Source organism: Protopterus annectens, chromosome 2.part1 (assembly GCF_019279795.1).
Source record: "Protopterus annectens isolate FY-2018-M chromosome 2.part1, PAN1.0, whole genome shotgun sequence".
In the NCBI taxonomy this organism is placed as follows: Eukaryota; Metazoa; Chordata; order Ceratodontiformes; family Protopteridae; genus Protopterus; species Protopterus annectens.
Genome location: NC_056729.1, coordinates 487039040 through 487066949, shown reverse-complemented (window position 1 = coordinate 487066949; position 27910 = coordinate 487039040). Strand labels below are relative to the sequence as shown.

At 39.6% G+C, this 27910-nt stretch overlaps 1 protein-coding gene across 1 annotated transcript in view; it reads right to left on the bottom strand.

The window, feature by feature from the left end:
* Nucleotides 1-27910, bottom strand: part of RNF150 (ring finger protein 150) — a 1529405-nt gene that overhangs the window by 358794 nt on the left and 1142701 nt on the right. Inside the window, exon 5 of the mRNA XM_044062282.1 lies at nucleotides 18643-18739. Coding sequence (XP_043918217.1) covers nucleotides 18643-18739 — 97 coding nt within the window. The remainder of the gene's footprint in view (nucleotides 1-18642; nucleotides 18740-27910) is intronic.

Here is a 27910-nt window from a genome sequence, read left to right as displayed (position 1 = left end):
AGTGAAGTTGTCTTTTTGGGTACATTTCATTTAGTGGCTAGTAAGTGCACTGTCTGGCTGCCAGCAAAGTAGAAATTTTTGGAACCTGAAAGAAAATCAACCAAACAAGGTGAGGAGAAAACACTGGCTGGGAAGAATCCAGCAGGTGTTCAGCAAAAAACAGTTCAAGCTACAGCTTTGATACAAGACATGACTTCCAATAACCTAGAGGAAAAATAAGTCAAATATGCTCAGAACTGATTAAAATTAACAAAACACTGAACGGGTACATCATTGTAATAGAAAAAATGGAAGGAACAGACTGTAATAATTTTATGAATGCACCAGTAAGCAACTGGACTGCTATTCCACAGTAGGAGTTGCTGATTGAAAGAGCACATCCTGTGTATGCTCCCAACCTGGCCATGAGAAAGCAACCCAGACTTTTAATAGTAAAGATGCAATCCAACCAACAGAATGAGTTGATTCTGAAAAAACTATGAAAGAATGACAAACTACTAAAAGTGGGAGAGGTAGAGTGTTTGCGGAAAATGATTACTTACTCTATACCAGGAAGAAGAGTAAAGTTATTCCATTAATCAGGGAATGTCAAGAAGCAGATATGAGAGTCAAGGTGCTGTATCCAAGCTATCTTCAGAATATTTTTTCCTGGAAGGACAAAATAATTTTTTGATGCAGAACATTTTAAGGAGAAAATACAAAAGTCTGTCAAACAAAAAATGAGCTATCAAACAGAAGAGGACTCTGCTTTTTATTCTTCGGATAAAGCTCATAGAGAGACTATGCCAGTAAAACCTTTTCCAATGCTCCAAAGGAAAATGCTTTAGAGACACAGAAAAGCACAGGAGGTGACTAGAAGAATGTAGAGTACACTGGAAATGACCAGAGACTGGAGTTGGAAGATGGATATCAACAGGAAGAAAAACAGTAACCCAGAAATTAATGAATACATGCGGGATTATAAAGCATCAATCACATTTGTTAAACATGAAGGAACAAGAAAACCTGGAAATACTGGACTTTTTTGACATTGCAAAACTTGTACGGGACTCCAAAGCATATGCCCACTTCATGTTATTAATGTTTGGAAGGACATTAAGGAAAGAGGAAGAGGAAGGAAAGTTGTAACTGTAAGTAAAACAATTTTTGTTCTTAACACTATTTTTCATAAAACATGACATATACTACGTTATATAATAAAACATTTTCAGGTTTTTTTTTTTAATGTTTGCGTGTGTATGTGCGTTATAAGGATACTAAAGTAAACAAGTGTCCCTTTTTGTCCTCCTTTCTTTCTTCTTGTTTAGTTTTAAGAAATGTAGGCACTGCAATGTAAAAAGAGAAGAACAGAACTAGCTACCTGGTGGTCAAAGCTTAGGTTGCTATATACCTGTGTTCCCAGGTCCCTCACCACAAGGTCTACTTTTAGCGGTGTGCTACCAATATTATAATTTCTGATTTACAGAAAGGTACGATTATGCATGGTTTTGACACTAGTCATTTGTCATTTTTAGCCCTGTTTGTAGGATGTCTATATTGTTTGAGGATTCGATGATTGCTCTCAGCTTACAGTCATTGGCAAACTTGGTGAGTCAGCACTCCCAATACTGACCTTCACTTCACTTCAGAGAAGTTTATATCACACATAAGGAGTCCCAACAGTGAGCAATGTGGGACACTGGTGGTAACAGGTTTCTTATCAGAAGTAAATTTGCTTATTCAGACATGTGCCCTGTCAGTAAGACAGTTTGCTATCTACCTGATGATGTAGGGTTTATGCCTAACTCAGTAAGTTTATCTATGATCCCAGAGTGGGGGATTGTGTCGAACGTTTTGGGCATGTCTAGATAAGTGGTCTGTACCATTTTACCCTCATCCATGGCCCTGGTGACTTTCTCGAAGAAGTCCACCAGACTGAGCAGGCAAGACCTCCTTTGACTTTGGTCCAGTGTCTGAAAATTTCTTATGTTGTTACTGATCAGGTCCATAACAATTCTCTCCATGGCCTTGCAGATAAGACTGGTCAAGCTTATGGGTCTGTACTTCCCAAGGTCAGTTGATGCCCCCCCCCTTGTGCAGAGGGATGACTGATGCAGTCCCCCATTCCTCTGGGACAAAGGCCATCCAGATGGTGTGGTTAAAGAGGGTTTTAGTGACCCTGACAGATTCTATTTTAAGCTATTTAAGAAGCATCCTGGAATGTTGTCAGGACCCATGGAGGCTGTGTTTTTGGCTTTAGCGAGCACAGTAAGGACATGTTCCCTCATAATGACTGGTAGGAGGATGGTTGCAGGTATTTCTTTGGGTGTGGTAGGAGATGATGAGGGGGAGAAGTTTGAATTGAACTTGTCTGCCAGCAGGATTGGTATGATTTCAGGCTGGGTATAAGTGTTGCCATTCATGATTAACTCAGCACATTGCTGAGCACTTCCTTGAGGTTATAAATATAGTTACAAAAAGCTTTATGGTTATTTTTCACCTGGAAGGCTACCTTTGCCACACAGCCTGCTTTGGCAAATTTAACCAGCTCTCTAATTTGCTTAGACTGGTGAGTATCTTTTTGCACTGTTTGGTCTGTTCCTTGTTGGCTTTAGAGAGGATTTTGTTTCTTTTGTTGAATAGCCTATTTAGGCTAGGGGGTCCAACAGGGCGGTTTATTTTTGCCAGTAATCATAGGTTTGACTTGGACAGATACTACCTTCTCTATGCAGCTATGAATGTGGTTGTACAGTACTTTTGTGTACAGCACAGAGTAGGACTCAATGACATCTGGGCTCGGAGGAGCTTGGAAATGTAATATTGTGAGTATAAAAGGCTGCCTGAGAGTCTCTTGATTTTTTCTGATAAAGTCAGCTGATTGGACTGACGAAAGCGCTTAACTTGTGTTTTGTTTCATTAAACACTTGGTCCGTTTGGATTTTTGAGTCTGTGGACTCTTTTTTTGGAGCTTGGAAATTTAATAAGCTGTCACTTAGCTTGAGATAACTGGCCTTAGCAAAGTTCTCAACAGGTGTGGAGTTTGATGGGGGTTCTAGGTTAGTTTTTTTTTTTTCAAACACCTTTATTGAATTATCAATTGTGACACAGGCAAATTTACATTCATATAAAAGTAATCAAACTATATTAACATAAACATTATACTTCACATATATTTCTATATATCATATAACTTAAGCAATATTACAAAAAATATTCAATTTCTGCATCTTTTAAACAAGAATCACCTTCATTAAACCATCTCTTACTACATAGGCAATCATTCATTTACATATCAACACAATCCTAGTCACAAGCATTTTACATCACAAACCATACTGACATACTCCCTAGTTTTAATACTAAAAGAGATCATTCTGCGGTCAGATATTACCAGGGAGGATTTAATGCATGGGACGGAGCAGCATCCCCCCATGATTGTGAGTACCAGGTCTAGGATATCTGTACCTCCAGTTGGGGAACTAGCTAGTTGCTCTAAGATATTTGCACTGATGAAGTCCAAAAACTTCTGAGCAAGTGAATTAAGGGTCATACAAGTCTCCCAGTTTATAGTGGGGTAGGAAAAGTCACCTATAGGTATGGTGTTAGGTTGAATGTTAAGAGATACCAGTTGGTTTAGGTAGGAGGTGTGGTTTTCCAGACTCACATTAGGGGATTTGTAGCTAGCAAGGATATGACAGGGGGTCACACCATTATGGTTAGTTGGGCATGAATCAGCTCAAGCGAGTCATGCTGATGGACCAGACTAGTGCTGTACTTGTCCTTTTTGAACACTGAAACACCACCTCCCTTTGTTTTATCCTGAGCTGAGGGGGATTGAAATGTATAAAAGGCATTGTAGCATTTGATAGCTGGGGTGCTCTCCATGGTTCTGAATGTTGTATCCGGGACTGCACATATATGTCTGCGTTCTCAAGGGACAGGAGTGCTTCCAGGGAATCCAGTCTTTTACTTAAACTCCTAGCATTGAGCAGCTACCTTTAGGTGGATGTGACTGATTTTTGTTAATGCTGGACGGTTTAACAACTTGGCACAGCCTAAAAAAGGAATGACCGTGATAGATAAAGTTTTTGCCAGTGCCCGGAAGCCATGTACTGACAAGTACAAACCATCTCTGGCAAAGCATTGTGGTTTGTCGATTATGTCACAGTCTCCCCCAGCTGAAAGATACTGGATCTCCTTGTTGTGAAATCAAAAACTAAGTTAATTGTTGAAGCCAATCATTTTTTGCTGGTACTGTGGTATCATCATTGGTGAAGGTAGGATGCTACTCAAGTCTAAATTCATATTCACCTGGGACACATATTCAGAGAGCTCCATCATGTTTCCCTTTACACAGTCCACTGAGGTATGTCTTAAGTCGTTTACGCCGACATGGACTATGGCTATGCCATACTGGTACTTGTGGTGATCTGGCAAATTCTGGCTTCAGGCAGACAGGTCACTGCAATCTTCTCCTTGATTAGCCTAGTAAGGGGGCCATCAGTATGTCTTACAATGGAATCCCAATAATTAGAATGTTTGGGCCATGTAGTGTGTTGCTTTTTGGGCCTGGAAGATGGGCTACTATGATTTTCAGAGATGTATGTTTTTTTTTCAGACACTGTCTTTTTTGAGTGTGTGCAGGTCCACTCAAAGATGCTTTTAGGAGGTCTTGGAGGTTTGGGTAGATTACCTCCTCAGATTTTCTGTGTTTGTTTCTTATTGTTGGTAGTGAATGTTTTGGGTGTAATGCTGACAACTGATTTGAATTTTGTGTGCGCACATGAGAGTTTTGCCTCCAATGACATTGGTACATATCTAAATACTGTGCTTGTCTGTTCTGCAATTAAGTGGCTCTCAGTGAACATTAGGCAGTTACTACACTGCCTCAGGATGTCCATAACCACCAGGCCAGAAAAAGAGAAGACAGGGAAGTGCCTATCCATTACATCAGATCCTCAGAAGATAAGAAGGAATGGGGGAGAGTCACTTAAAAGAAAACTTCACCTTACAAACAAAAAAAATCTATCTCTGTTTTCTGAGCTATTTTAACACATCAAAATCCCTCTCACTGCTTCTTATAGAATTTTAATATCTTTTCTGCAAAATGACTGTCAATGGGGCTTGACATATCAATGTGTCGAGCCTTTCTCCTTCCCATAATCCATTTCAAGTCTGCTTTACATGAGTCATGCTAGACATAAGGAAGTAGTGGTGTAGTCCCATGCTGTTGAAATATAATGGGATTAACATCAGTCACTGTCACCTTATATTCTGTCTGGAACAGGACTGCTTCTTTTATTTCTTGAATGGCCCTTATTTGTGTGCATCTCAGAGCTTGTTTTATAGTATTAGGAGTTATACAGCTGCAACCAAAGCAGTTGCTAAACTGCAGGCCTTTGTTCAAAGCATCTTTTTGTAGTCCAAGATGAATGGACAGCCTTTCCCTCTACACTTTGGTAAATGTGCTTATACTTTACAAGAATTACAAGGAAAAAGTATTTTCTGACTTTCTCTAAATGTCACAGACATCTTTGATACTACATTCAAGTCATCTTAAAATGTAAATGAGTGTAAACAACAAAAATTTAAAGTTTAAAGCTCAGCATTTCAATACTCTGATGCTACTTGTGTAAATTTATCAAAAAGGGTGACGACTGCTTTGAAACACTGACTGATCTAATTGCTCCATTTTGCTATGAAATGCATGGCTACATTGGAATTAGCTGTGAACTGATGTAAGTTCTCTTCTTCTCTGAAATAAAGACAGTGGAAAACAATTTCACATCTCTCTGTCTTATATACAACAGTCTGAGCTCCTGAATACAAATTTCTCTGTGTCTGTGGTATGACATGCAGGTGTAGGCAAATTTCTCTGCAATTTATGTGAGAAGTTAAGCTTAAAAAAGTCGGTGGTCTGTCCCTTACTTTGACATAAACGTGAGGAAATGAAAGTTTTAGAAAGTAAAACCAGGTTTCAGGTATTTGCACAATACTGGGATCATACTGTAGGGAGAAAAGCAACCTAAGGGTTGAGTTAAACTGTAGGAGAAGGTGGAGTTTTCTTTTAAAGGTCTAAGTGAAAGTGTTTAGCAGTATACTATTAGATGACCTGCAGTTGTGCAGCCCTTGGTGCAAACTTGCAGCTCATCGAGTATCTATGAACAGTGGGCAACTATGGACAGCATTTCCTTAAGAGGATTTTAAACTGAAGAGGTTTAGATATATACAAGGCATGGATAACTGCATTTGTGCTTTTACAGCAGGATGAAAACACATTTAAGGCCTCAGACCAATAAGGTAAACATACAATAAACCTTCCACCAGCAGTTCCCAACTCAAAGCAGTCAAATCAGCCCTCTGCTCCCAGAAGACTGCAGAATATCCTTAGCTGACATAACAGAATCCTTTATATATGCCCACTTTGATTCTAAACCATGATTATAAAATGGTCATGTCTATAATGGCTAAAAGAAGGCCAACGGTGATCCCAAATTTGATAGATATGTCTCAAAGCGGTTTTGTAGAGAGCAGGCAGACATTTGATGACATTAGCAAAATAATGATGTGCCAGAGGGGAAGCAGAATGTAAAAAAATACCACTGTTGTTGGTGGGTCCTAATGCAGAGAAAGCAATCAACAGATTAAACTGGGACTTTATGAGTAGGGCAATGAAAGCATTTGCATTCCCTAACACAATAATAAGGATAATTAGGAGGATTTATGAGGGATCAGAGGTGAAAATTAAAGCTAAGGGTTCCTCTCTGATAACTTCCCTGTATGGACCCCTGTGATGTGCAAGCCACCTTCCTTATTGTTACCTAACCATTTATAGGAAATGTATTGAAAAAGAAAACAAAACAATAAAATAAAAAGAAATAAGGAGATCGGACAATATTCATCAAAGACGCAATGTCTGCTGAGTAATAGGTCATAAGTGCACCCTGCCTGCAACCTTGCCAGACCCAAGCTAGATGTCTGTACTCCAGGTCCCTCATTTCCAGTGCATCCATTCATTGGCACAAACCGTGTCCTGATTGTGTGATTAATAGTACTAACTGCACCCTGCCTGCAACCTTGCAGACCCAAGCCAAACATCTAAACTCCAGGTCCCCATTTCCAGCACATCCAGTCGTTGGCACAAACAGTGTCCTGACTGTGTGATTAATAGGTCCTAAGTGCACCCTGCCTGGAACCTTGCCAGACCCAAGCCGGGCATCTGAACTCCAGGTCCCTCTTTTCCAGTGTGTCCAGTCGTTGGCACAAACAGTGCCCTGATTGTGCGATGTATGTCATTATCTAAAAATACACAGAACTGTTATTGCTGCCTGTCTTCATTTAGAAAGGAAAGGCTGCTATCGCACATCACCGGGAAGTACAACTTTCCCTCCCCCGTAACCATCTTGTGGTAATTTCTCCTCACTGTCCCGTGAAATTGGCTTGTCCCTGGTATGCCCTAGTGCACCATATTTTTGCTTTACCCACTCTTTCTCCCCCTCCTTTTATTCCTATTATATCCTACTCTAGTTTGTCTTAACTCACTACCCAACTTTCATTACTATATTTGCTATACAGTTCACCCTAATTCTTTGTGAGCTGTCTGCTTCCCTCCAAGGAAAGACTGTTTATTGCCCCTCTTAGCAGTCTGTTCCCTCCAAGTAAAGCCTGTGATTCCCCCTCTCTGCCCATCTCAGAGTCAAATAGCCTTTGCTCCCTTCCTTTTCCTTTCTTCAGCCCTGTAAACAGCTGTTTTTATTTCCTTTTCAAAAGAAAGCTTCCTGAACATACGTGCTCTCTCTGACTCACTTACCTCTCTGATTGCTTTTGTGATAAACATTCTCCTGAGGGCTGCCTGCTCTGTTCCCCTACCCTACTCCCATTCCCACCCCAGATCAATTTTGTTTACTCTCACCCTGACTCCACACCTTCCTTCCCCTCCCACTAATGATAAGATAGCTCCTTAGTGTGGAGTGTTAGGAGAGGTGAGGAAGAGTAACTGTTGGTAAAACTGTCCTTAAAGTCCTATTACTTCAGTCTCTCACCACAGTCTATCATCCCACCTATATCTACCTTACAAGCTCCTTTTACCTCTTGTACCAGTTTCTCTCCAGACTAATACATACAGTCTCCTTTCCTCACCTAGTACAGCAGTGTCAAACCCACACATTTAACTACTATATTTACCTATAGTGTCTCTCATTGCAAACTCATTACTTCTCTCTATATATAGCTCTCTATCTCCTGTTAAGCTTTACATCTCTCCAAACAACATGCCCATATCAAACACTTCTACCTATAACATCCACACAAACCAAATGTACTACCAGCTACTGCTGTATAGACTCCAACCTATACAAAACAAACATACTTCTACTAATTTGCCAAAAAAGCAACTACTAGGAAATAGAAATCAAAGTCTAAACTAATCGTATTTAAAGTAGTGAATATAGTAACAGAGATAAAAGAACTGGAAGTGGGATCTTTAGAAAAGGGTAGGAGAAAAACAACAAGGAAAAATGGGAATTGTGGGAACAATAAATGCTGAATAATGTTTTGGAGGAGGAAAGACGTTTATGGGAAGGCAGGTATTGAATGATCTATGTAATGTACAGTTGACAATGACCATATAAAAGGTTAGATGTGCTGTATAATGTTTGCTACTAAAAATATGTCAGTATGGTTTGTTTTCATTTATATAAATTTATGATTGCCCATGTCATAAGTGATGATGCAATATAGATATTTCCTGTTGAAAAAATACTTTCTGCTAATTTGTAAATATAACATTCTGTTTTGCTGTAATTGTTCTTCTTAATGGCCAGCATCCAAAATCCTACTCTCACTTTATTTCGTGAATCACCACACCATCTCAACATCATTTATTTCCGCACTGATTATTTAGTGTTCTGCTTGTGTTATGTATATCAGCCTTATTTGTGTAGTAAGTAACCCTTCAAATATGGTTATGCTGAATCACATTGTTCTGTGGAGATAAACACCTTATTCCACTTAACTCTTGCTCTCTTTTCCTCCCAAACAAATCCCTTCAATTCTTTAAAAAATTATTTAAATTTAACTAAATATGTTCTATAACATCTCCCCAGTTGATAAACATTTGCCTGACCTGTACATCATAGTATTAAGTGACTAGAAAGATTTTCACTTCTTGTACTTTACTATCCGTATCCACAGTGTGGCAAAAGGAGAAGGGGGTACAGAAAATGACGCGTGTTCGGTAATGGGCCTAGACCCACAAAGTTAAGGATATGACATTTTCTGATAATGATATGCAGATATTTAAGCTACTGCAGGACAAAGCATGCCTAAAATCTTAAAAAAATACAATTATTCACTTCATTTAAAAACTCGCAGTTGCAGAATTTTAGTTACTTGTTTTACATTGTATTAAGATACTCAGACATATAATCACAGTCTTATGCAACAATTAGGAAAAAAACGTACAATATATTTCTGAATGTAAAAATCATAGTGACTGCCTATAATTTTTTTCAACTCCTAGCCAATGTGGCACAGGACTTGATTTATACTTAGTGTATGTTTGGGGGTTATTCTGAACATTTTTCACTTAAACATATTAGTGAGAAATGACTGACTTTCTGTCAGCACTTTACATTTTACGGTTTTGCAACCTAGATTAACTAATGAGATTGTGGTTTCTAATGACACATGATGTTACACGGAAACACAGTGTGCATTCTATGAGCTACTTTTTTAACTTTAAAATTTTGTAGTAAGCTACAAATATCATGTGAATAAAAAATATACATATGTGCATGTATGTAGGTATAAATGATTAAGACATTTCAGATATGAGTTTTCTTGTGACATTCAGTACCATAATTTTTTAACCTTGAAATGCTGATATTTTGATGGGAATCTACACCAAACAGCATATGGAAATACAAACATTTAGAAGTTTAACATAATGGCTGTTTATCACTTTAGTCACTGTGAACGGATATGTGGACAGTTGAACACATTATGAATGCCCAACTCAAACAGCCTCATGATGATGATTCTTCTCCTTTCGGCTGCTTCCATTAGGGGTTGCCACAGTGGATCGTTGGTCTGCAGAACAAGTGGCAGTAGGGTTTTAAGGTGTTGAGTTGCCAGCGCAGTGTCCAACCTTCTGCAGAAGGCACACACACATGCACACACTCACACCTAGAGCCAATTTAGTGTGTTCAATCCAGCTACAGCATGTCCTGGGAATGTAGGAGGAAACTGGAGCACCCGGGGGAAACCCACTCACACAACCGCATGAGTAGGGAAAGATAAATATTGCTTTCATTCTTATGTTAGTCTGGCAAATGGCCAGAGCATATCAGAATGGGTAGGGGTGCAGAAGGGACACACAGACCATGGTAAATTTTAGAAAGCAAAGCTCTAACACTGCAAGAAGAAATAAAGCGGGGGTGTTCCTCTTTGATAAGCTGTGTCTAGACAGAGGAACCAGCATACCTCTCAACCTTCCAGATTTTCGCAGAATGTCCATATTTTTGCCTCATATTTTTGGTCTGTCACTCTTAAAAATTATGGTTTTCTGAAATGTCACTTAAGATTGAAGTTACTAAATAATGATGCACACTTGAGTTTCAGGCATCATATATGTGAGTGGATGGGAAACAGAAAATTTACCCCGGGGATCACTGCAGTGGCTCTGCTGGACAGAGGCACAGGGAACTAATGGCTCTGCAGGACAGAGGCACAGGGAACTAATCTAAGGGGGCGGCAAAAGCCAACACATTCTGGCTAGGCTTACATATGCCCTCGGGCAGATAGCCTAGTAATTACCTATGAACTATGAACCTATATCCTTCAGAAAATGCATGCAAACACAAATGCTGTTATACTAGCAACTTTTTAAGTTTATAAGAGCAATGTTTAAAAACTGTCTTTCTTTTGGGTCTTTGTCCCCCCATTATTTTAGGCTTTGTCCAGATTTCTTGCACTAATAGGTTGAGAGGTATGGGAAACAGGCAGGACTGACCTCTCTCCCCTTTCTTATTTGCTTTGTATTTAGAACCATTGGCAAAGAAAATAACGGACTCAGAAACTCAATTATATAATTGGTATGTTAATCAAGAAAAGTTGGCTATATATGCAGATATTATTTTGTACTTGATAAATCCAGAAAAGGACATATTTGTGTTGTGGAACATTTTTGAGACGATTTCAAGTCTTTTCAGGATATAAAATGAATGAAGATAAAACAAAGGCTAAAGCCATAAATTATGTACCCACACATGAACTGGTTCAACACCCATATTTATGTGGACACAATAACATGAAGTATTAGGAGTTTGGATTACAAAGGCTTCTGCTATGGCAGCTAAGAATATGTGGGAAGAGACTAAACAAAAGATAACACAAAACTGAGAAACTGGAAGCTCTTCTTTACAGATGAATAGTAAGCTACAAGCAATGACAATGTTTTAGTCTCTAGTTTTATATACAAGGCAGGCAATTTATATAAGTAAGAGGAGAACCTGTGGAAAATAAGTAATGAAGAGTTACAGGAATTTATCTAGGAGGGGAAGAAGGCAGGGCCTGATACTTCCAATAGAACAAGTTAGTTTTGGATCACTGGATTTGAAGGGCTATTATCAATTAATGCCCATATACATAACACAAGCAGAAAGTTATAATTCAAAGTGGAAAGGGATAATGAAGTGGGGATATTCAAGAAATAAAGAGAGAGTGGGATTTTGGATACAGATCCTTAAGGAGAATAACAACAGACATAGAGACTATTATATTCATAAAGTTACAGAAAGTATTCGAACAATTAAGCCAACATGAGAACAGAGAAAGATTTTGCCAATAGAGATAATTGCAAGAGGGAGCTGGAATTTACTGGAGAAAACTGGCAAAGGAGCCAAGCTATTGGAAGCAAATAACTACAGGGAGAAAGGTAATAAATAGAATGGGAAGAGAACAAGAAGACGTCAGGACTGCAGACTAGAGACTGCCTTCTGTACCAGGGATTGTTATCTGAGTGTAGGCAAAGAGAAAGGGACAGGAGAACCTTAAGTGAAAGACCTGCTCTGGTGGAGTTATTAGTTGAATCTAGAACAGAAGCTGCTGTTAAAAAAGGGATAATTAGTAGGGCATATAAAACATTGCATGATAACTACAAGTATCAATACGAGGAGATTACAAAAGATTGGGAAGAGAGACTGGAAAAGCAATTTATAAGGGAACAATGGGAGGTCATATGTATGGCTCCCAAGTATGCAACAAATTCTAGAAGGTTTAGGATTTTTCCTTGGAGTGTTTGCATAGGTATTTTATACCCCAAGCAGACTTCAAAGAATCTTCCTCTGGTAGACTTTAAATGTTGATGGTGTGATGAGGAAGAACGAGGTATCCAATAACATATGCTTTGGGGGTGTAATGAGTTAGCAGATTTTAAAAATTACCTACAGAGTACTCCATCAGAAATACTGTTTGAGCAAATGGGAGTAATTAAGGAAATTTTGGGCTGGGACACAGAAGCTGGACTGCCTACAGGACAGTAAGTCCTTGTTAAGTTTAATTCTGTTGGCTGCCAAAAAAGCAGTTGTTGGAAAATGGAAATCAAAGTCCAACCGACTGCATCTCATGTACTGAATATTATAACAGAGATAAAAAAACTTGGTGGGATCTTTAGAAAAGGAAGGAGCAAATTGCATACAAATTAATGGAAAATGTGGGAAAAATACATGCAGAATAATGTTCAGGAGAAGTGAGGTTTAAGGGAAGGCAGGAACTGAGCAACTTAAGTAATGTTGGAATGATGAGAATGTATATAACTGGAAACATGTTAATAAGGTTTGATTTCTTTTATATTAATGTATGTGTGACTATGTCTTAAATGATAATTTAATAAATGTGTGTGTTTTTTTCCCAAGACAGCTCCCAGTGAACAAAGGTACTCCGGTTACACATTTCTAAGGGCTATGTGAGCCTCCCCATTCTTAGGTAATGCAGGGCTATGTACATATCATTGTGTGTTAGTAAGGAAAAAAACACCAGTAAATCAATACTTTATTATACGCGGAAATCTGTCATTTTGCTTGAACTTATTTCCATAGTCTAGATGTTTCTTTACCCGTATAGTTTGTGATGGAAATTAAAGTACAGTTTTGTACCTACCATAAATGTAGATGTTCAAGTGTATACACTGCTGCAGTCATTACACTTAGGTTATCCTGCCGTCAGGTGGTCCCACAGTTGGCCTGAGTTCCAAAGTCTTGGTCCGGCATCGGTTGCTGTCGCTTCTTCCCTGACGTCAGTGTGCCAGGGGTATATAAGATGCAGCTGACGACATTTTCTTCAGTTTTTCTTGCCCCAAATGTCAGGTGCCCCCAAAAAGGTAGGCAATGTAAATTGCTAATAAAACATACATAAGAAAAGCAAACAAATACTTTCTGTTACCAGCAAATACTCCCCATAGGTAGCAAAGGGTAGAAGACATAGGTACGTACCAGCAAGTAAGAGGGGAAGGAGGGAGGGTAACCTGGACTGCAGCAGTGTTTACACTCGAACATCTGCATTTATGGTAGGTACAAAACTGTTGTATGTTCGTGTTACACTGCTGCAGTCATTACACTTGGGTAGAATCCCAAAGCTGAGGTAGGGTGGCTGGTTCTATAAGGTATTTGGGGTGGCTATAAGGCCCTGCAAAACTGCAGTGGCAAAGCCAGCTCTGGATTTAGAGTAAAGAGGCAGATGATAATGGTTGGTGAAGGTATGTACAGAACCCCAAGTCGCTGCTTCCAAAATGTCCTTGGTAGGTACTCCTCTGAGTTAGGCAGTTGAAGTGGCTGTTGCCCTGGTGGAATGAGACCTAATGCTATTAAGTGCAGTTTTCCCATGGTGTGTATAGCAGAAACGTACATAATGCCCTATCCATTTTGAAATGGTCTGTTTTGAAATGGCTTTTCCCTGTGTTCCTGCAGCATATGCAACAAATAATTGCTCAGTTTTCCTGAAAGCTTTTGTTTTGTCCAAGTAGAAGCGTAACTGCCTGTGTATGTCCAAGGAATGTAGTAGTCTCTCCCCTTTGTTCTGTGGTTTTGGATAAAAAGTTGGCAAGTGAATAGTTTGGTTTAGAGCCACACTTGATACCACCTTTGGCATAAAAGTAGGGTTTGTTCTTAAAGACAAAAAACAACATGAATTCTCCACCAAACAGTTTTAATGTGGCTTAGCGCCTCGGCAACATCAGCCTTCTTTGAGCACACAAAAAGTAATAAATACACACTCCCTTTTATACCAACCACAACTGAATAATCACAATTAATCACTTAATTAATACATCAATTTAAAAAAAAGCCTTTTTTGTTTAAAGTAGCATGCCTTTACAAAAACAATAAATGTATAACATAGAAAAACTAAAATAATATTTTATTATTTAAGGAAACTATTTATATATTGAAATATAATACATTATCAACTAGTGGTCTTAATAAAGAAGTCAATTGGAGATGTTTATTGTAACATATTTTAGAGTAGTCCACGGTCTAAGGATGAGTCTGAGGATATGGACACCTGGTCAGATGAGTCATAGTCTGCATCCTGTCTAGGCCTTTTATCAGGGGGAGGGTGGGACCCCCTGATCAGAGTAATTAGATCTTCGGCCATTTTGAGCATCTGTTTCTTAGGCATGGAGGCCTGTCCTGGTGAATGCTGAAGTTGTTTCTTTGTTTTAGGTTTAACAGAAGATTTAATGGTTAACTGAGTAGGCCTGAAAACACCCACTGAAGCTGCAGGTTGTTCAGCTACTCCGGAGCAGTCTGAAGGGTTAGTCTCGGTAGGCCGCAAGTCTGGTGTATCTGAAGGCCCAGCCATCTCCACGTGGGAGTCAGAGGCGGCCTGCGGTTGTCAGGGGCTGCGAAGGTGCCTCGCTGAAAACCGGAGAACCGCGAGTGGCCTAGAAGAGGCTTCGTCATCAGTTTTGGGCCTCGGATGCCTGTCCTTGTCTTTGCATTTTTTGTGTAACCCGGTCATCGGTAGTTCCGACGGCATGGTGTAATTGAATTTTCTACCAAAATAATGTCGGGCAAAATCAAACCGATGTTTAATAGTGCTCTTGTTAAACCTAGCACAAAACCGACAACCTGTGGCGTCGTGGTCTGGGCCTAGGCATGGGATACAATAGGAATGGAAATCCTTATGAGGTATTTGCTTCCCACAAGAAATACAATTATTAACTTTTACTGACATCGGTCTCAGGCAAGAAAAAGTTTCCCCAACGGGGTACTTAGCTTTGTAGAAGACTTCGGTTCTGGATTCGGGGATTCGGAATGAAAATCTCAGGAGTCGGCTGACCGGCACTTGCGAACTGCTTTTGCATCGGGCACCACGTGGCAAGAAAGACTGAAGAAAATGGTGTCGGCTGCATCTTATATACCCCTGGCGCACTGACGTCAGGGAAGAAGCGACAGCAACTGACGCCGGACCAAGACTTTGGAACTCGGACCGACTGCGGGACCGCCTGACGGCAGGATAACCCAAGTGTAATGACTGCAGCAGTGTAACACGATGAACATTATGTGGTTACACTTCTGTCTTTATTCTGGCAATCAGTCCTATGGTTTGTTCCTTTGGTGGTACATCTTTCACTAAAGCAGCATAGGATTATTTTGATTTTTTTTAAACTTCTAGTATATTCTGTGAAAGTTTTTTGTTGCACTTCATTTTCCTGTTCTCCCTTGTTTTATGCAGCTATACATACTCCTGTCTTTTGGCTATACACTTGTGTGAGTTTTTTTCTTAAATCCTGCCACCTCTGCATGTTACATTTACAACAATTAACATTTTCATATCCTCTTTTCATCTACCGCCACCAGACAAGTAGCTAGGTCAACTAGTGCCCTGGGCAGTTCCAAAACTGGCTCCCCTCAACCAAAAGTTCAGGACAAAAAATAAAGTCCTCTCATAAGTTGAGGAACACACACACACATATATATATATATATATATATAAATATATATATATATATATATATATATATATATATATATATATATTATAATTTTATTTTATTTATTTATTTAAATTTGTTGACCAGGAGTGTCCGACTGGACGCAGGTCCATTTTCAGCGGAGGCCCGGGGAGAAAAGCTCCAGAGTAAAATAAACATACAGTAGTTACATTGGATTGCATAGCGATTAACAATTTAACATAGCAATTACTTACAACATATTTACAGATGAAGAACATAGTACATCAGTAGACAACTAGAATCTTTATTATGTGTATATCCTTATAACTGCAGAACTGTAGCAATTAGCTTTAACTAGCTCCTTGCTGCTATGGGTACTACAATCATGCTCAATCAGCAGCTCTTCTATGCCGTTCCTTTCATCATACCCTAACTAAATTACTGACTGCCCTAATACAAAGGCAATTAATATGCAATAGCAGCTGTATAACACAGACACACAAGCATCCTTCAGAAAGGCCTCATAGAAACGGATAACTGGTGCCAGAGCCATGGCCTTAAACTGAATGCCAAAAAATGTATAGTCATACCCTTTGGGAAAAACAAAGTACCCACAAATTACCACATAGGTGGTAATCCATTAAGTACGGAAGAAGTAATCAGGGACCTAGGGACCCAAGTTGACAGTAACCTCTCATTCGACACTCACATTGCCAAAGTGGTTAGGAAGACTTTCTATATTGCCCACCTTATCATGAAAGGATTCACATCTAGATCAAGAGAGGTCATTGTGCCCCTATACTCTTCCCTTATCAGGCCCATAATTGAGTACAATGCCCCATTTGGGATGTACCTTACCCGTCACCTGCAGCAGTTAAAAAGACCCCAAAAGTACCTCACCAAGAGGATCAAGGGTCTCAAACATATGTCATATGCTGCCCGGCTGAAGAAACTCCATCTTTAGTCAGTCGCATACCGCCTACTCAGAGGCGATCTATGCCTGACGTACAAGGCCATGTCCAATCTGGAATTAATGGACATGCTCCACCTCAGAAAATCCAAATCCACCAGAGCCACGAGAGCGAGAGATTTGAACCTCAACACAGAAATAAATAGGACGTGCTGGAGGGACAGATTCATACCCAGAGGCTCCCTACACTCTGGAACAGAATCCCAGTCCACGTTAGGCAGAGCCCCTCACTGACTCTCTTCAAGAGAAATCTTGACGAGTGGATGGGAGATAGTAGGTTTACCCCGGGGGTCATCTCTGCGTCACTACTAGACAGAGGCACAGTAAACTAAACCCTAAATGGGCATAGTATTCTCATTCCAAGGGGTGGCGAAAGCCACACACACACTCTGGCTAGGCTTATAAATGCCCTAGGGCAGATAGCCTAGTATGAACCTATGAACCTATAATAACATTCAATTCATGATAAAAATCTTTCTCATCGTGCTTATCAATTGTTATTTTTACTATGACCAACAACTTGGTAACACACTCCCTTTTAACCTGTGTACTTTTCAGAACCCACATGCTTTGTTCTTTCAGCATTCTTTTGCTGACATGATAATGGCATGGCAGAAGGTTGCTGCTAATCTGCCTCAGCAGGTAAGTGAACTTCTCTGCCTTAATCTAAAGCCACATGTTCTCCATCATGGAGTAAAAGTTACATGGGAAAGGAGTTCCATCCTGTGGTCCTCCTGGGCATCATCCGTTCGGAGAGTCCACTTGCAAACTGCATGATCCTGATCAAGTCCCTTAATTAGACCGTGCTCGAGTCACCCCAGTGGGTTTACTTAGTCTAACAAATGAATGAAATTTCAGTAATAACAGTCATGTCTTAAGCCACGGGGCCTGGATACATCCGGTGAGGAAAGAAAGTGGCAATGCATGCTAAGATCTATGCCGCCCAAAACAGATAAAAGCAAAAACAGAACCAGAAATATGAAATGCAGACACTGAAAAGAAAACAAGAAAAAATTGCCTAATATGCCTTAATCAGCTACACTAACTCTACAGAGTACAAAGGTTACAAGGGATACTGCATCCTGCAGCAGTGATGCAAATGCAAATATGCTGATTTAAGGACCTCTCCCCAACACACACAAAGCCACTACAGAATATGGAATAAGTTAGTAAATAACTAAGAATGATGAAAAGATAATGGTTTGAGACATAATGCTTTGCATGTGCATTCTTCAGGTCTGTTGTTATCAACAAGTCCAAAAGACATTTTTTGTTATTTTTTTGAAGTTCAGAACATTTTAACCAAATGCAGCTGAAAGACGTTTAGGGCTGGGTGTGCTGTCAACCCCTCCCCTTACAAGAGAAACGTATACAAACGAATCAGGTCATCACACTGATCAGAAGGCAGGTTTTCTCAGAAATATGCTCTGCTTTATAACAAGTCATGAAGTGCGCAAATGCTTTAATCACTGTAGCAGCTCCAGGAAATTAAGAAACCTAGAACACAGACTGGCCTTCTGCAACATAATGTGATAACTCACATGCTACAGCACACCATTAACAAAAGGTTAGTTTCATAACTAACATTTGGGCTTCAATGCATGTGATATCACACGTTAAGAAATGAAATGGCACCCTTAAAACAAACTATGTAACAGTTATTCCTTTATACAAAAACTGAAAGACCATTAAGAGCAGCATATGTGTGTGGTTTAGTATCTTATATTCAGTTTATGCTTACCGGAATTCCTAAGGCTTTTAAAATGTTCATTTTGCACATCGGACAGGTTCGATGATCTAAAAGCCATGGGTCTACGCATGTTTTGTGAAAAAGATGCCTGTCATATTTAAAAAAGAAAAGAAAAAAAAACACTTCAGTTTGACAATCCTTTACAAAGTAAAACAGGTAAACTATATTTTGCAGTACATAAGGGTCTGCCATTTCTTTGAAAACTTTAAAACATTTCCCTTTGAAAACTGAACTGTTGACAGCATTCTAATGTGCACTTCCAACTTTAGAAAGTGGCATGTTGTAACCATTCTGATGATCTTATACATTATGATTATTTGTAAAATTACTTATGGGGGAAGAGGGGATGTAAGTACAACAGTCTAGTATATTATCACGTGCAATAATTTAAACATATGTGCATTTCCAGGTGTCAGGTGGTGCCTATTTTCATACTAAAAGTTGTGCTTCTCTACCATAGCAGGTTGCAGTTTCAACAACATTTAGAGGCTTTAAATATTCTTATTAACATATTCCCTGCAAGAGATCTGCACCTAAAGAGACTCACTAGTATACATAATGGAGTACCAACAAACACATATTGGACTGCCAGCATAAAATAAAGACTGTCACATAAAACTTGTAAACTTGTCTTTGACATTAAGTCTGAAGCAGGAAAAACATTGTTTCACAAACCACAGGGCAACCACAAATTGTAGGTACTTAAAGTAAGATTAAATATCTTAGAACAACATGAAATCTAAAACAAAAAGAGAACTCTAGGATATTTTTCCTCACAGCAAATACCATACTTTGAGACAGAAGTTGTTTTTTTTTAATCCTATTTACTTTTACATCATTTGGGAAAGAGTGTCAAGGATCGTTCTACCTAATTTCTCAACCCCCGCTACACAAACTGCAAATTACTACCAAGATATGATGACCTTTGTCACAGAGGCTGTGTGCCAGACCCACACATGTACAGAGCACCAAACAGTGCATCATTGGCATAGGGATGCATACAATTGGTTGCTAGTATCCGATCAGGTAATGGTACAGAAGGGCAGGGTCATCTTAACCAGTTATATTACATAAACAAAATCAGTATACAAGATGTCACCTGCATACCTGTCAAATGTCCAGATTTTTGCCTCTTATTTTTCATCTGTTCCTCAAAATTCCTGGTTTTCTGGCTATCACTAAAGGCTGATCTCACTAAATAACGACATACATTTGAGCTGTAGACTTTATGTCATTCAGAAAAAGCATGCTAATACAAAATCTGTTATTCAATTAACTTTGAAATGTTGAATGAGCAATACTTAAAATCTGTCCCTATTTTTGGGCCTACGTCCCCCCATTATTTTAGGTTTTGTCCAGATTTTTTGTGCTAAGAGGTTGAGAGGTATGGTCACATATGCATTAGAAAGCAGAACAGATGCTGGAAATCTAAATGGCAGGAAATAAAAAGCTACTGGTTATACAAACAAATAAATCAGTAATCACAGTTATTGATAAAGTGTTGCATACAACACAAAACTACCATTTGACAACCTCATTTAAAAACACTGATTTAATGTTCCATACATATTTTCTGTTTTGCACCACTACTGGTATGGTAGTGTTCCTTCAAAAAGTTAACTGGAGAAGCTATCATTATGACCCCTGCAAATATGTTACAGAAGAGTGGAAACTAGCCTTGTGGGAACAGTGCAGCACTGCCATCATTTGTTATTGCAAAAGTACGCTGCTCTCCACAGGAAAGCATACAACTTCGGTGAAGGTCTCCCAAGACAATAATAATTCACTTCACAGGATCTACAATCATTTCCTAAATTTAACAGTTCACTGTGTTCTTAAGAAGACATGAATATTAAAGATCTTGTTACCAATGTTAAGTGAAAACCAAAAAAGAACTGAAGAAACCCCCGAGTCAACAGTGTAAAAAACAGAACAAATTAAATAAACCAAAAAATACTGAAGTGCGTTAATAGACCACCACAAAGAAATACTTAAGCTTAATACAGTTTAATGTTCACTTTCATCAAACAGACTTCATCAGAAAAGCAGTTTAATATATTAAACACTTGTATACAATTTTAAAATTCTTAAAAAAAAAAAAAATTGCATTAAAATCATAATTATTCAATAAAACAATCAGTAAGAACTCCAGGAGTTAACCCTTTCCTATATGGTCAATTTTCTATCTTTATGAAAACATTTAATATTTATCATATCATTTAGACCTGGGGGCAGCCTGCTGCCATCCTGATCTGCCACTCTGTTTCTTTTCTCTCAGCTTGATTTTTGTAACTACCTCTTCTACTATCTTGCATAACTAACTCCAAAATTGAAAAAAAGAATTTCTTATATTCCTTGCACTTAGTGGAATGCCAGAACAAGGCATTTTTGTTGTCCTTAGTCTTAATGGCATAAAGGTGCTCTTTTTATCCTCTTACTTAGGCTCTGAGTAGTCATCTCTACATAGAAACTCGGACAGCCAGAGCACATCGCAATGTAAACTATGCCCTTAGTATTAGACGTGAACCTTCCAGGAATCCTGATAGTGTGTGTCATATGTTGCAGGGCTGTATACTGCCCTTCGTAGACAGTAGATAAACCTGCAAGCACTACAGTCATTGCACTTAAAGGTTCCTAGATCTTTGTGTGCAACTGGTAGAAGTATTTTAGTGTTATCACTTTCCAGTATCTGTTTAACACTATAATTCTTTTTGTAAACAAAAACAGAGGACTGTCACTCACAATCTCAACTAAATCATTGTTCCCTGCTATAATTTTCCATTTACTGTGAATGATTCTCTTAATATTATGACGTATCAATGGACATATCAAGACAGCATCTAGGAAGCAAACTTTGATCAGTAGGTTGGCCACTTGATTCCTCAGACTTCTTTTTCTTAAACCCTTGTATAAGTATGGGATTGAACTGTTTCCCCCTTTTTAATCTAACTTCATCAAATGTCTCTTTTAACAATTTCAGAGGATAACCCCTATCTACGAATAAGCGAGTAATGGTTCCTACTTCAGAATCAAAATCGGTATCCCTACTAGTCATCCTAGCGGCTCGAATATATTGCCCTCTAGGAATATTATATTGATGAAGTTAGGGTGGTTACTTTTCTTTTGAACATAACTGTTTGAAAAAGTATCTTTCTGATGTATACAGCTAAACAAAGAATCAGAAGAGGAATCCCACTCAAGTTTAAGTCTAGAAAATGAAGAACTTCTCTTGTATCTTCTAATAAAAAGGTTAACAATTCAGTGCTTGCATTCAAAGTATCCAGAAAAATATGGCAGCCTTCATTACTATTTTGAAGAATAATAAGAAAAAAGCGATCAATTAAACTGGATTACACATACTGTTAAGTCAAATATGATGTGGTGTGGTTTACTGTCTGGTAGAAGCACACACTGTGCGTAATACAGCATGATGTGCTTGGGCTGACTGCCACTAGCATTAGCGGCATGCTCCATAACAAACAATAAATCACACCCTGGAGTGTCTTATTCCACTTACAAAAAAAAGTTTTTCAACACGACATATAAATAAAAATGAACAGAGGGTGTAAGCAATGAAGAAATCAGCAATTCATATTTGGAGAAAAAGAGAAAAACAGATCCTCCGATTAGACTTCTACCATCAATTTTAGTTACGGACACACATACACACAGACAGACACACAAACAATTTTTGTTTAAACGTGGCACGGCCACAACACTGTACAGATGATGTTTCAGCGCCCATAACACAGTCAGTTGCCATACTACACAATCTTCAGTAAAGGAAGTGCCCCAGCTAAAAATTATTTTTTTAGTACATCTGCAGCTCTTTTTTATGTCTCCCAGCAGCACTACATGTGAATGAGAGAGGACATACCAAACAGTAATTAATTAACTTAACGCCTTTGGGTATATAGGTTCATAGGTTCATACTAGGCTATCTGCCCTAGGGCATTTATAAGCCTAGCCAGAGTGTGTTTGGCTTTCGCCACTCATTTTAAATTCATTTTGCTATGCCCTTTTTCGAGGTTAGTATACTGTGCCTCTGTCTAACAGTGACACAGAAGTGATACCCGGGGTAAATCTACGATCTCCCATCCACTCATCAAGATTCCTCTTGAAGAGAGTCAATGAGGGACTCTGCCTTACCTGGACTGGGATTTTATTCCAGAGTGAAGGGAGCCTCTGGTTTATGAATCTGTCCCTCCAGCATGTCCTATTTATTTCAGTGCTGAGGTTCAAGTCTCTCGAGCGCGTAGCTCGATGGGATTTGGATTTTCTGAGGTGCAGCATGTCCATTAATTCCGGGTTGGACATGGCCTTATACGTCAGGCACAGATCGCCTCTGAGCAGGCAGTATGCCACTGAGTAGAGCTGGAGTTTCTTTAACCGGGCAGCATATGGCATCTGTTTGAGCCCTTTGATCCTCTTGGTGAGGTACTTTTGGGGTCTTTCCAGTTGCTGCAGGTGTCTGGTAAGGTACATCCCAAAAGGGGCATTGTACTCAATTATGGGCCTGATGAGGGATGAGTAAAGAGGCACGATGACCTCCCCTGATCTAGATGTGAATCCCTTCATGATTAGGTGGGCTATATAAAATGTTTTTCTAACCACTTTGGCCACGTGGTTGTCAAATGAGAGATTGCTATCAACTTGGGTCCCCAGGTCCCTAATTACTTCTTCTGTACTTAATGGATTACCACCTATGTGGTAATTTGTGGACACTTTGTTTTTGCCAAAGGGGATGGCTATACACTTTTTGGCGTTTAGCTTGAGGCCATGGCTCTGGCACCAGTTGTCTGTTTCTATGAGGCCCTTTTGGAGGATGCTTGTGTTGGCTGGAGAGTCGATTATGGCACCCAGTTTGCAGTCATCTGCGAACTTGGTCAGCCACAGTCCTTCCGTGTTGGCCTGTACCTCCGAGAAATATATACCGAACAAGAGAGGTCCCAGGACTGAGCCTTGTGGGATGCCACTTGTAACTGGTTTGGAGTCTGACATGGCTCCAGCTATTTTAACCATGTGGGTTCTGTCCTTGAGCCAGTTTGCAACCCATCTAGTGACATAAGGGTTTATATTTAAGCTGGTGAGCTTATCTATAATGCCCGAGTGGGGTATTGTATCGAAGGCTTTTGTGAGGTCCAGGTAGGCCGTGTGGACCACCTTTCCCTTGTCAATGGCCTTGGTGACTGTTTCAAAGAATCAACCAGGTTTAAGAGGCAGGATCTGCCCTTAACAAAGCCGAACTGGGTAGGATCCTGTGTCTGTAGGTCCCCAATATCTTTATTTATGAGGTCCATGATGATCCTTTCCATAGCTTTGCAGACCAAGCTAGTCAGGCTTATGGGGCGATAGTTTCCAGGATCCATTGAGGCACCACCTTTGTGGAGAGGGACCACTGTTGCTGTACGCCACTCTTTGGGTACATATCCTGTAGTAAGGCTGAGATTGAACAGTAGTTTTATGTTTGGGTTTAGCTCTTCTTGGTGTTCATGTAGGACGCAGCCCGGGACACCGTCTGGTCCCATTGATGCTGTGTTTTTTGCTTTGGAGAGGGCAGCTCTTACCTGAGCATCTGAGATATCAGGGGGGGCAGCACTCTGCTGGGATACATATTTGCCCTTTTGGTGGGGAGGGGGGGAGAAGTTTGCGCTGAAACTGTCAGCTAGGATGTTGGCAATGTCTGTGGGTTCGGTGTATTTTTTGTCATTTTGGACTAATTCTGAGCATATCTGGGAATTCCCACATAGGTTCCTAACATAACTAAAGAAAGCATTGTGATTATCCTTAGTGTCCTGTGCAATTTTTCTCTCGAAGCTGGCCTTAGACGATTTTATGAGTGCCCGTAGTTTTTTGCTAATACTGATGAGAGATGCCTTCCCTTTTTGGGATTTTGCTCTATCATGTAGTAGCTTCCTCCTTCTATTGTATAGTTTGTTTATGGCTGGGGTCCACCAGACAGGACGTCTGCCTTTGGAGGATTGGGTCTTGGTTTTATTTGGGATTGCATGATCCATGCATTCCTGAAGGTGTTCATAGAATGCATTTATAAAGGATTCTGCGGTCTGGGCCGTATTTTTCACAGGCCTGGGAGCTTTGAACGATTCCACCTCAGTTTTGAGGAGTGTGAAATTTGCTTTAAAGAAGTTTTTCACTGTGGTTTTCAGGGCAGGGGGTGGAGTCGGGATGTGAATATCCAGTGAGATTAGTTTATGGTCTGATCTTACCAGTGAGGGATACACTTCTGGTCTGGAGCATAGAGTCCCCATGTTGGTGATGATCAGGTCCAGTATGTTTTCCCCTCTTGTGGGAGTGGTAACAAGTTGTTCCATAGCATTTGAGTTTATAAATTCTAGGAACCTTTGGGCTAGGGTGTTGGAGCTAGAGTAATGCTCCCAGTCTATATTTGGGTAGTTGAAGTCGCCCAATATAATGGTGTTTGGAGAGACCTTCATATTTTCCAGTGTTCTCAGGAAGGCCGAGTGGGGTTCCTGGGTTTGGGAGGGTGGTCTGTAGCAGGCTATAAACTGGAAGGCAGTTTTACCCACTGTTAGTTGCACATGGATAGTCTCTGATGCTTCGTGCTGTGCCACCAACCTGGAGGTGTGGGTATCTTTGACGAATATTGATACTCCCCCTCCTTTTGTGGTTCGGTCCAAGTTTTGGGGCTGAAAAGCATGGTATGAGGTATAACCTGGTAGTGCTGGGGTGCTCTCGGGAGCCTTGAACCAGGTTTCTGTTACTGCACAGATATCGATGTTCTCCATGCTAAGGAGAGTTTAGAGTGCGTGCATCTTGAGGTTTAGAGTTCTGGCGTTGAGTAGCATTACTCTTAGTTTCTTATCCCTTGTGATACCTACGGAGGTGGGTTTGTCTTTTGAGCCTTGTCTAAGAAAGGCACTATGGGGGTAGCAAGATCCTTTGCCAATATCCGAAAGCCCAGGGGTGACAGGTGCAAGCCGTCCCTAGCGAAGCATCGTGGCTTGTCGAGCATGTCATCCCAGGCTGACAGGCATTGGATCCCTTTGAATGACACCAATACTTAAGCCAATTGTTGAAATTGATCATCTTGTCTTCATATTGTGGCATCATTCTTGGTGAGGGTAAGATGCTACTCAAGGTCAGGGTCATACCGGCCTGGGCTACATGCTCAGAGAGCTCCTCTATGTCTCTTTTCATGTAGTCCAGGGAGGTACGTCTCAGGTCATTCACACCAGCATGGACAATGACCGAGTCATTTCTTATACACCACTGTTGAAACACATAAACCAATCACATCTTCTTACATCCTATTCAATTAGTCTTTGCCAATTCACTAATTTAATTGAATAATGCCTTATTCTACGTACGCCTTGCTACAATACCAAACTTTTTACATAACTATGCCATTCATACTTAAATGATTAGACATACAAAATTATAGTATGAATACGTACATCTTAATATGTAATGTGCAAACATGCGTAAAAAATGCATAAAAATGCTTAAAAAATGCTTAAAAAATAGAATATACAAGTAAGTATTTTTTAAGCATATAAGCATATAGTTATGTAAAAAGTTTGGTATTGTAGCAAGGCGTACGTAGAATAAGGCATTATTCAATTAAATTAGTGAATTGGCAAAGACTAATTGAATAGGATGTAAGAAGATGTGATTGGTTTATGTGTTTCAACAGTGGTGTATAAGAAATAACTGCTTTAGTTCTTTGATTAACTCTGACGAAACCCACGGAGGCAGTGGGTGAAAGCGTTTATTCTGCGCTCAGTTGTGTTGTATTAATAAAAGGAACTGTTCTGTGGATCCAGTCGGCGTTTTGCTCTTGTTTTACCTTACAAGTTTTTTTGTTTCTTTTGGTTTCTGGTGGATTGGCACTGGTTGAGCAATCCGCTCATTGGCAGACACGGACATTTGCCTTTTGTAAAATTGTGGACTGCAAACAGTACTTTCTGTGCTATTTTTTACTCACAGCATTCTTGCTGTTCATTGTATTCCGTCATGGAACTAATGGAGCAGTTATTTCAGCAGCAATTGCTACTAACGCAGCGTATACTGTCTGCCTTAAAAGGGAACGAAGGTGCCTGTGGTGAGGTACAAAACAATGTAGAAGAGATAAATAGTGAAAACGCTGCTTTTTCAGAGATTGATGAACAGATTCTCACGCTTCACTCTACCCCGGGTACATCGCGTAGCAACCCAGGAGCTAGCTATGGTTTGGGAGATCCTATTGGCAGTCGAACAATGCGTAGAGGACCAGGAAGTGATGGCCACGCAGTTCCACTACCGGATTCATCGCCAAACGCTAGGAATGGATTACGAGGGGAAAGAAACGTGGAAAGTAAAGTTACAGATTTAAAATCCTTGCTTGTGGCGCCAAATTTTTCAACGCAATCGAACGAACAAGGTACTCAAAGTTTGGATAAGCAGATGGAAGCTTTTGAAAGAGCGTTAAAGAAATATAAGACAATTCAGATGGACAATGTGTTTTTGGAACGATCTTTGGAGCTCAAACAAATTCCTAAGGGGCTCAGAGTTTTCAAGGTACCATTTGGATTTGAAAACAATGACAGTTTATTACAAGAACTCACGGACATTTTTGATAATACTGGTATGCAATTAATTAAATTAATTATTAAAAACAACAATGAGAGATTAACTAAGTTAAAGGAATCTTTGACTGTTTTAGATAACAATATTAAAAAAGATTTGTTGTTTGAATACAATAGAAACAAATTTGATAGCATACTTAACGAAATGAAAAGATATGTGAGTAAAGGGCTTGATATTAAAAATGAAAAGCTCCAGCGTGATACTAAGGATTATTTGAGTAACAATGCATACACACATTTTCGCGACTTTAAACGTTTTTTTAAGGTTCATTCTAAGGGCCTGTTTAGTAATGAGAATGTAACAACAACACACAACGAAGAGGTAGAAAAGCATGACATGATGAATAGGAACATGAACTTAGATGACAACAGGGAAGTTTTTTTAGAAGAGCCTGTGCTTCGCAGATCAGAACGCCTGAGAGAGCGATATCAGGGACAGAATCAGTATTACAATCAACAGTACAATGGAGGGGGGAGGTACAGATACCAAACACGACATTATTAGATGAACAACAGAAGTTTTACTGCTTGGGTACGTCACCTAATTCAACCATTATAAGCTCAGTTACTAGTAACAGTTATGATGTGTTAACTGAAGACAATGGTGACGTGATGAATAAACAGAATAGCTTTTATGAAATATGTGCAATAGA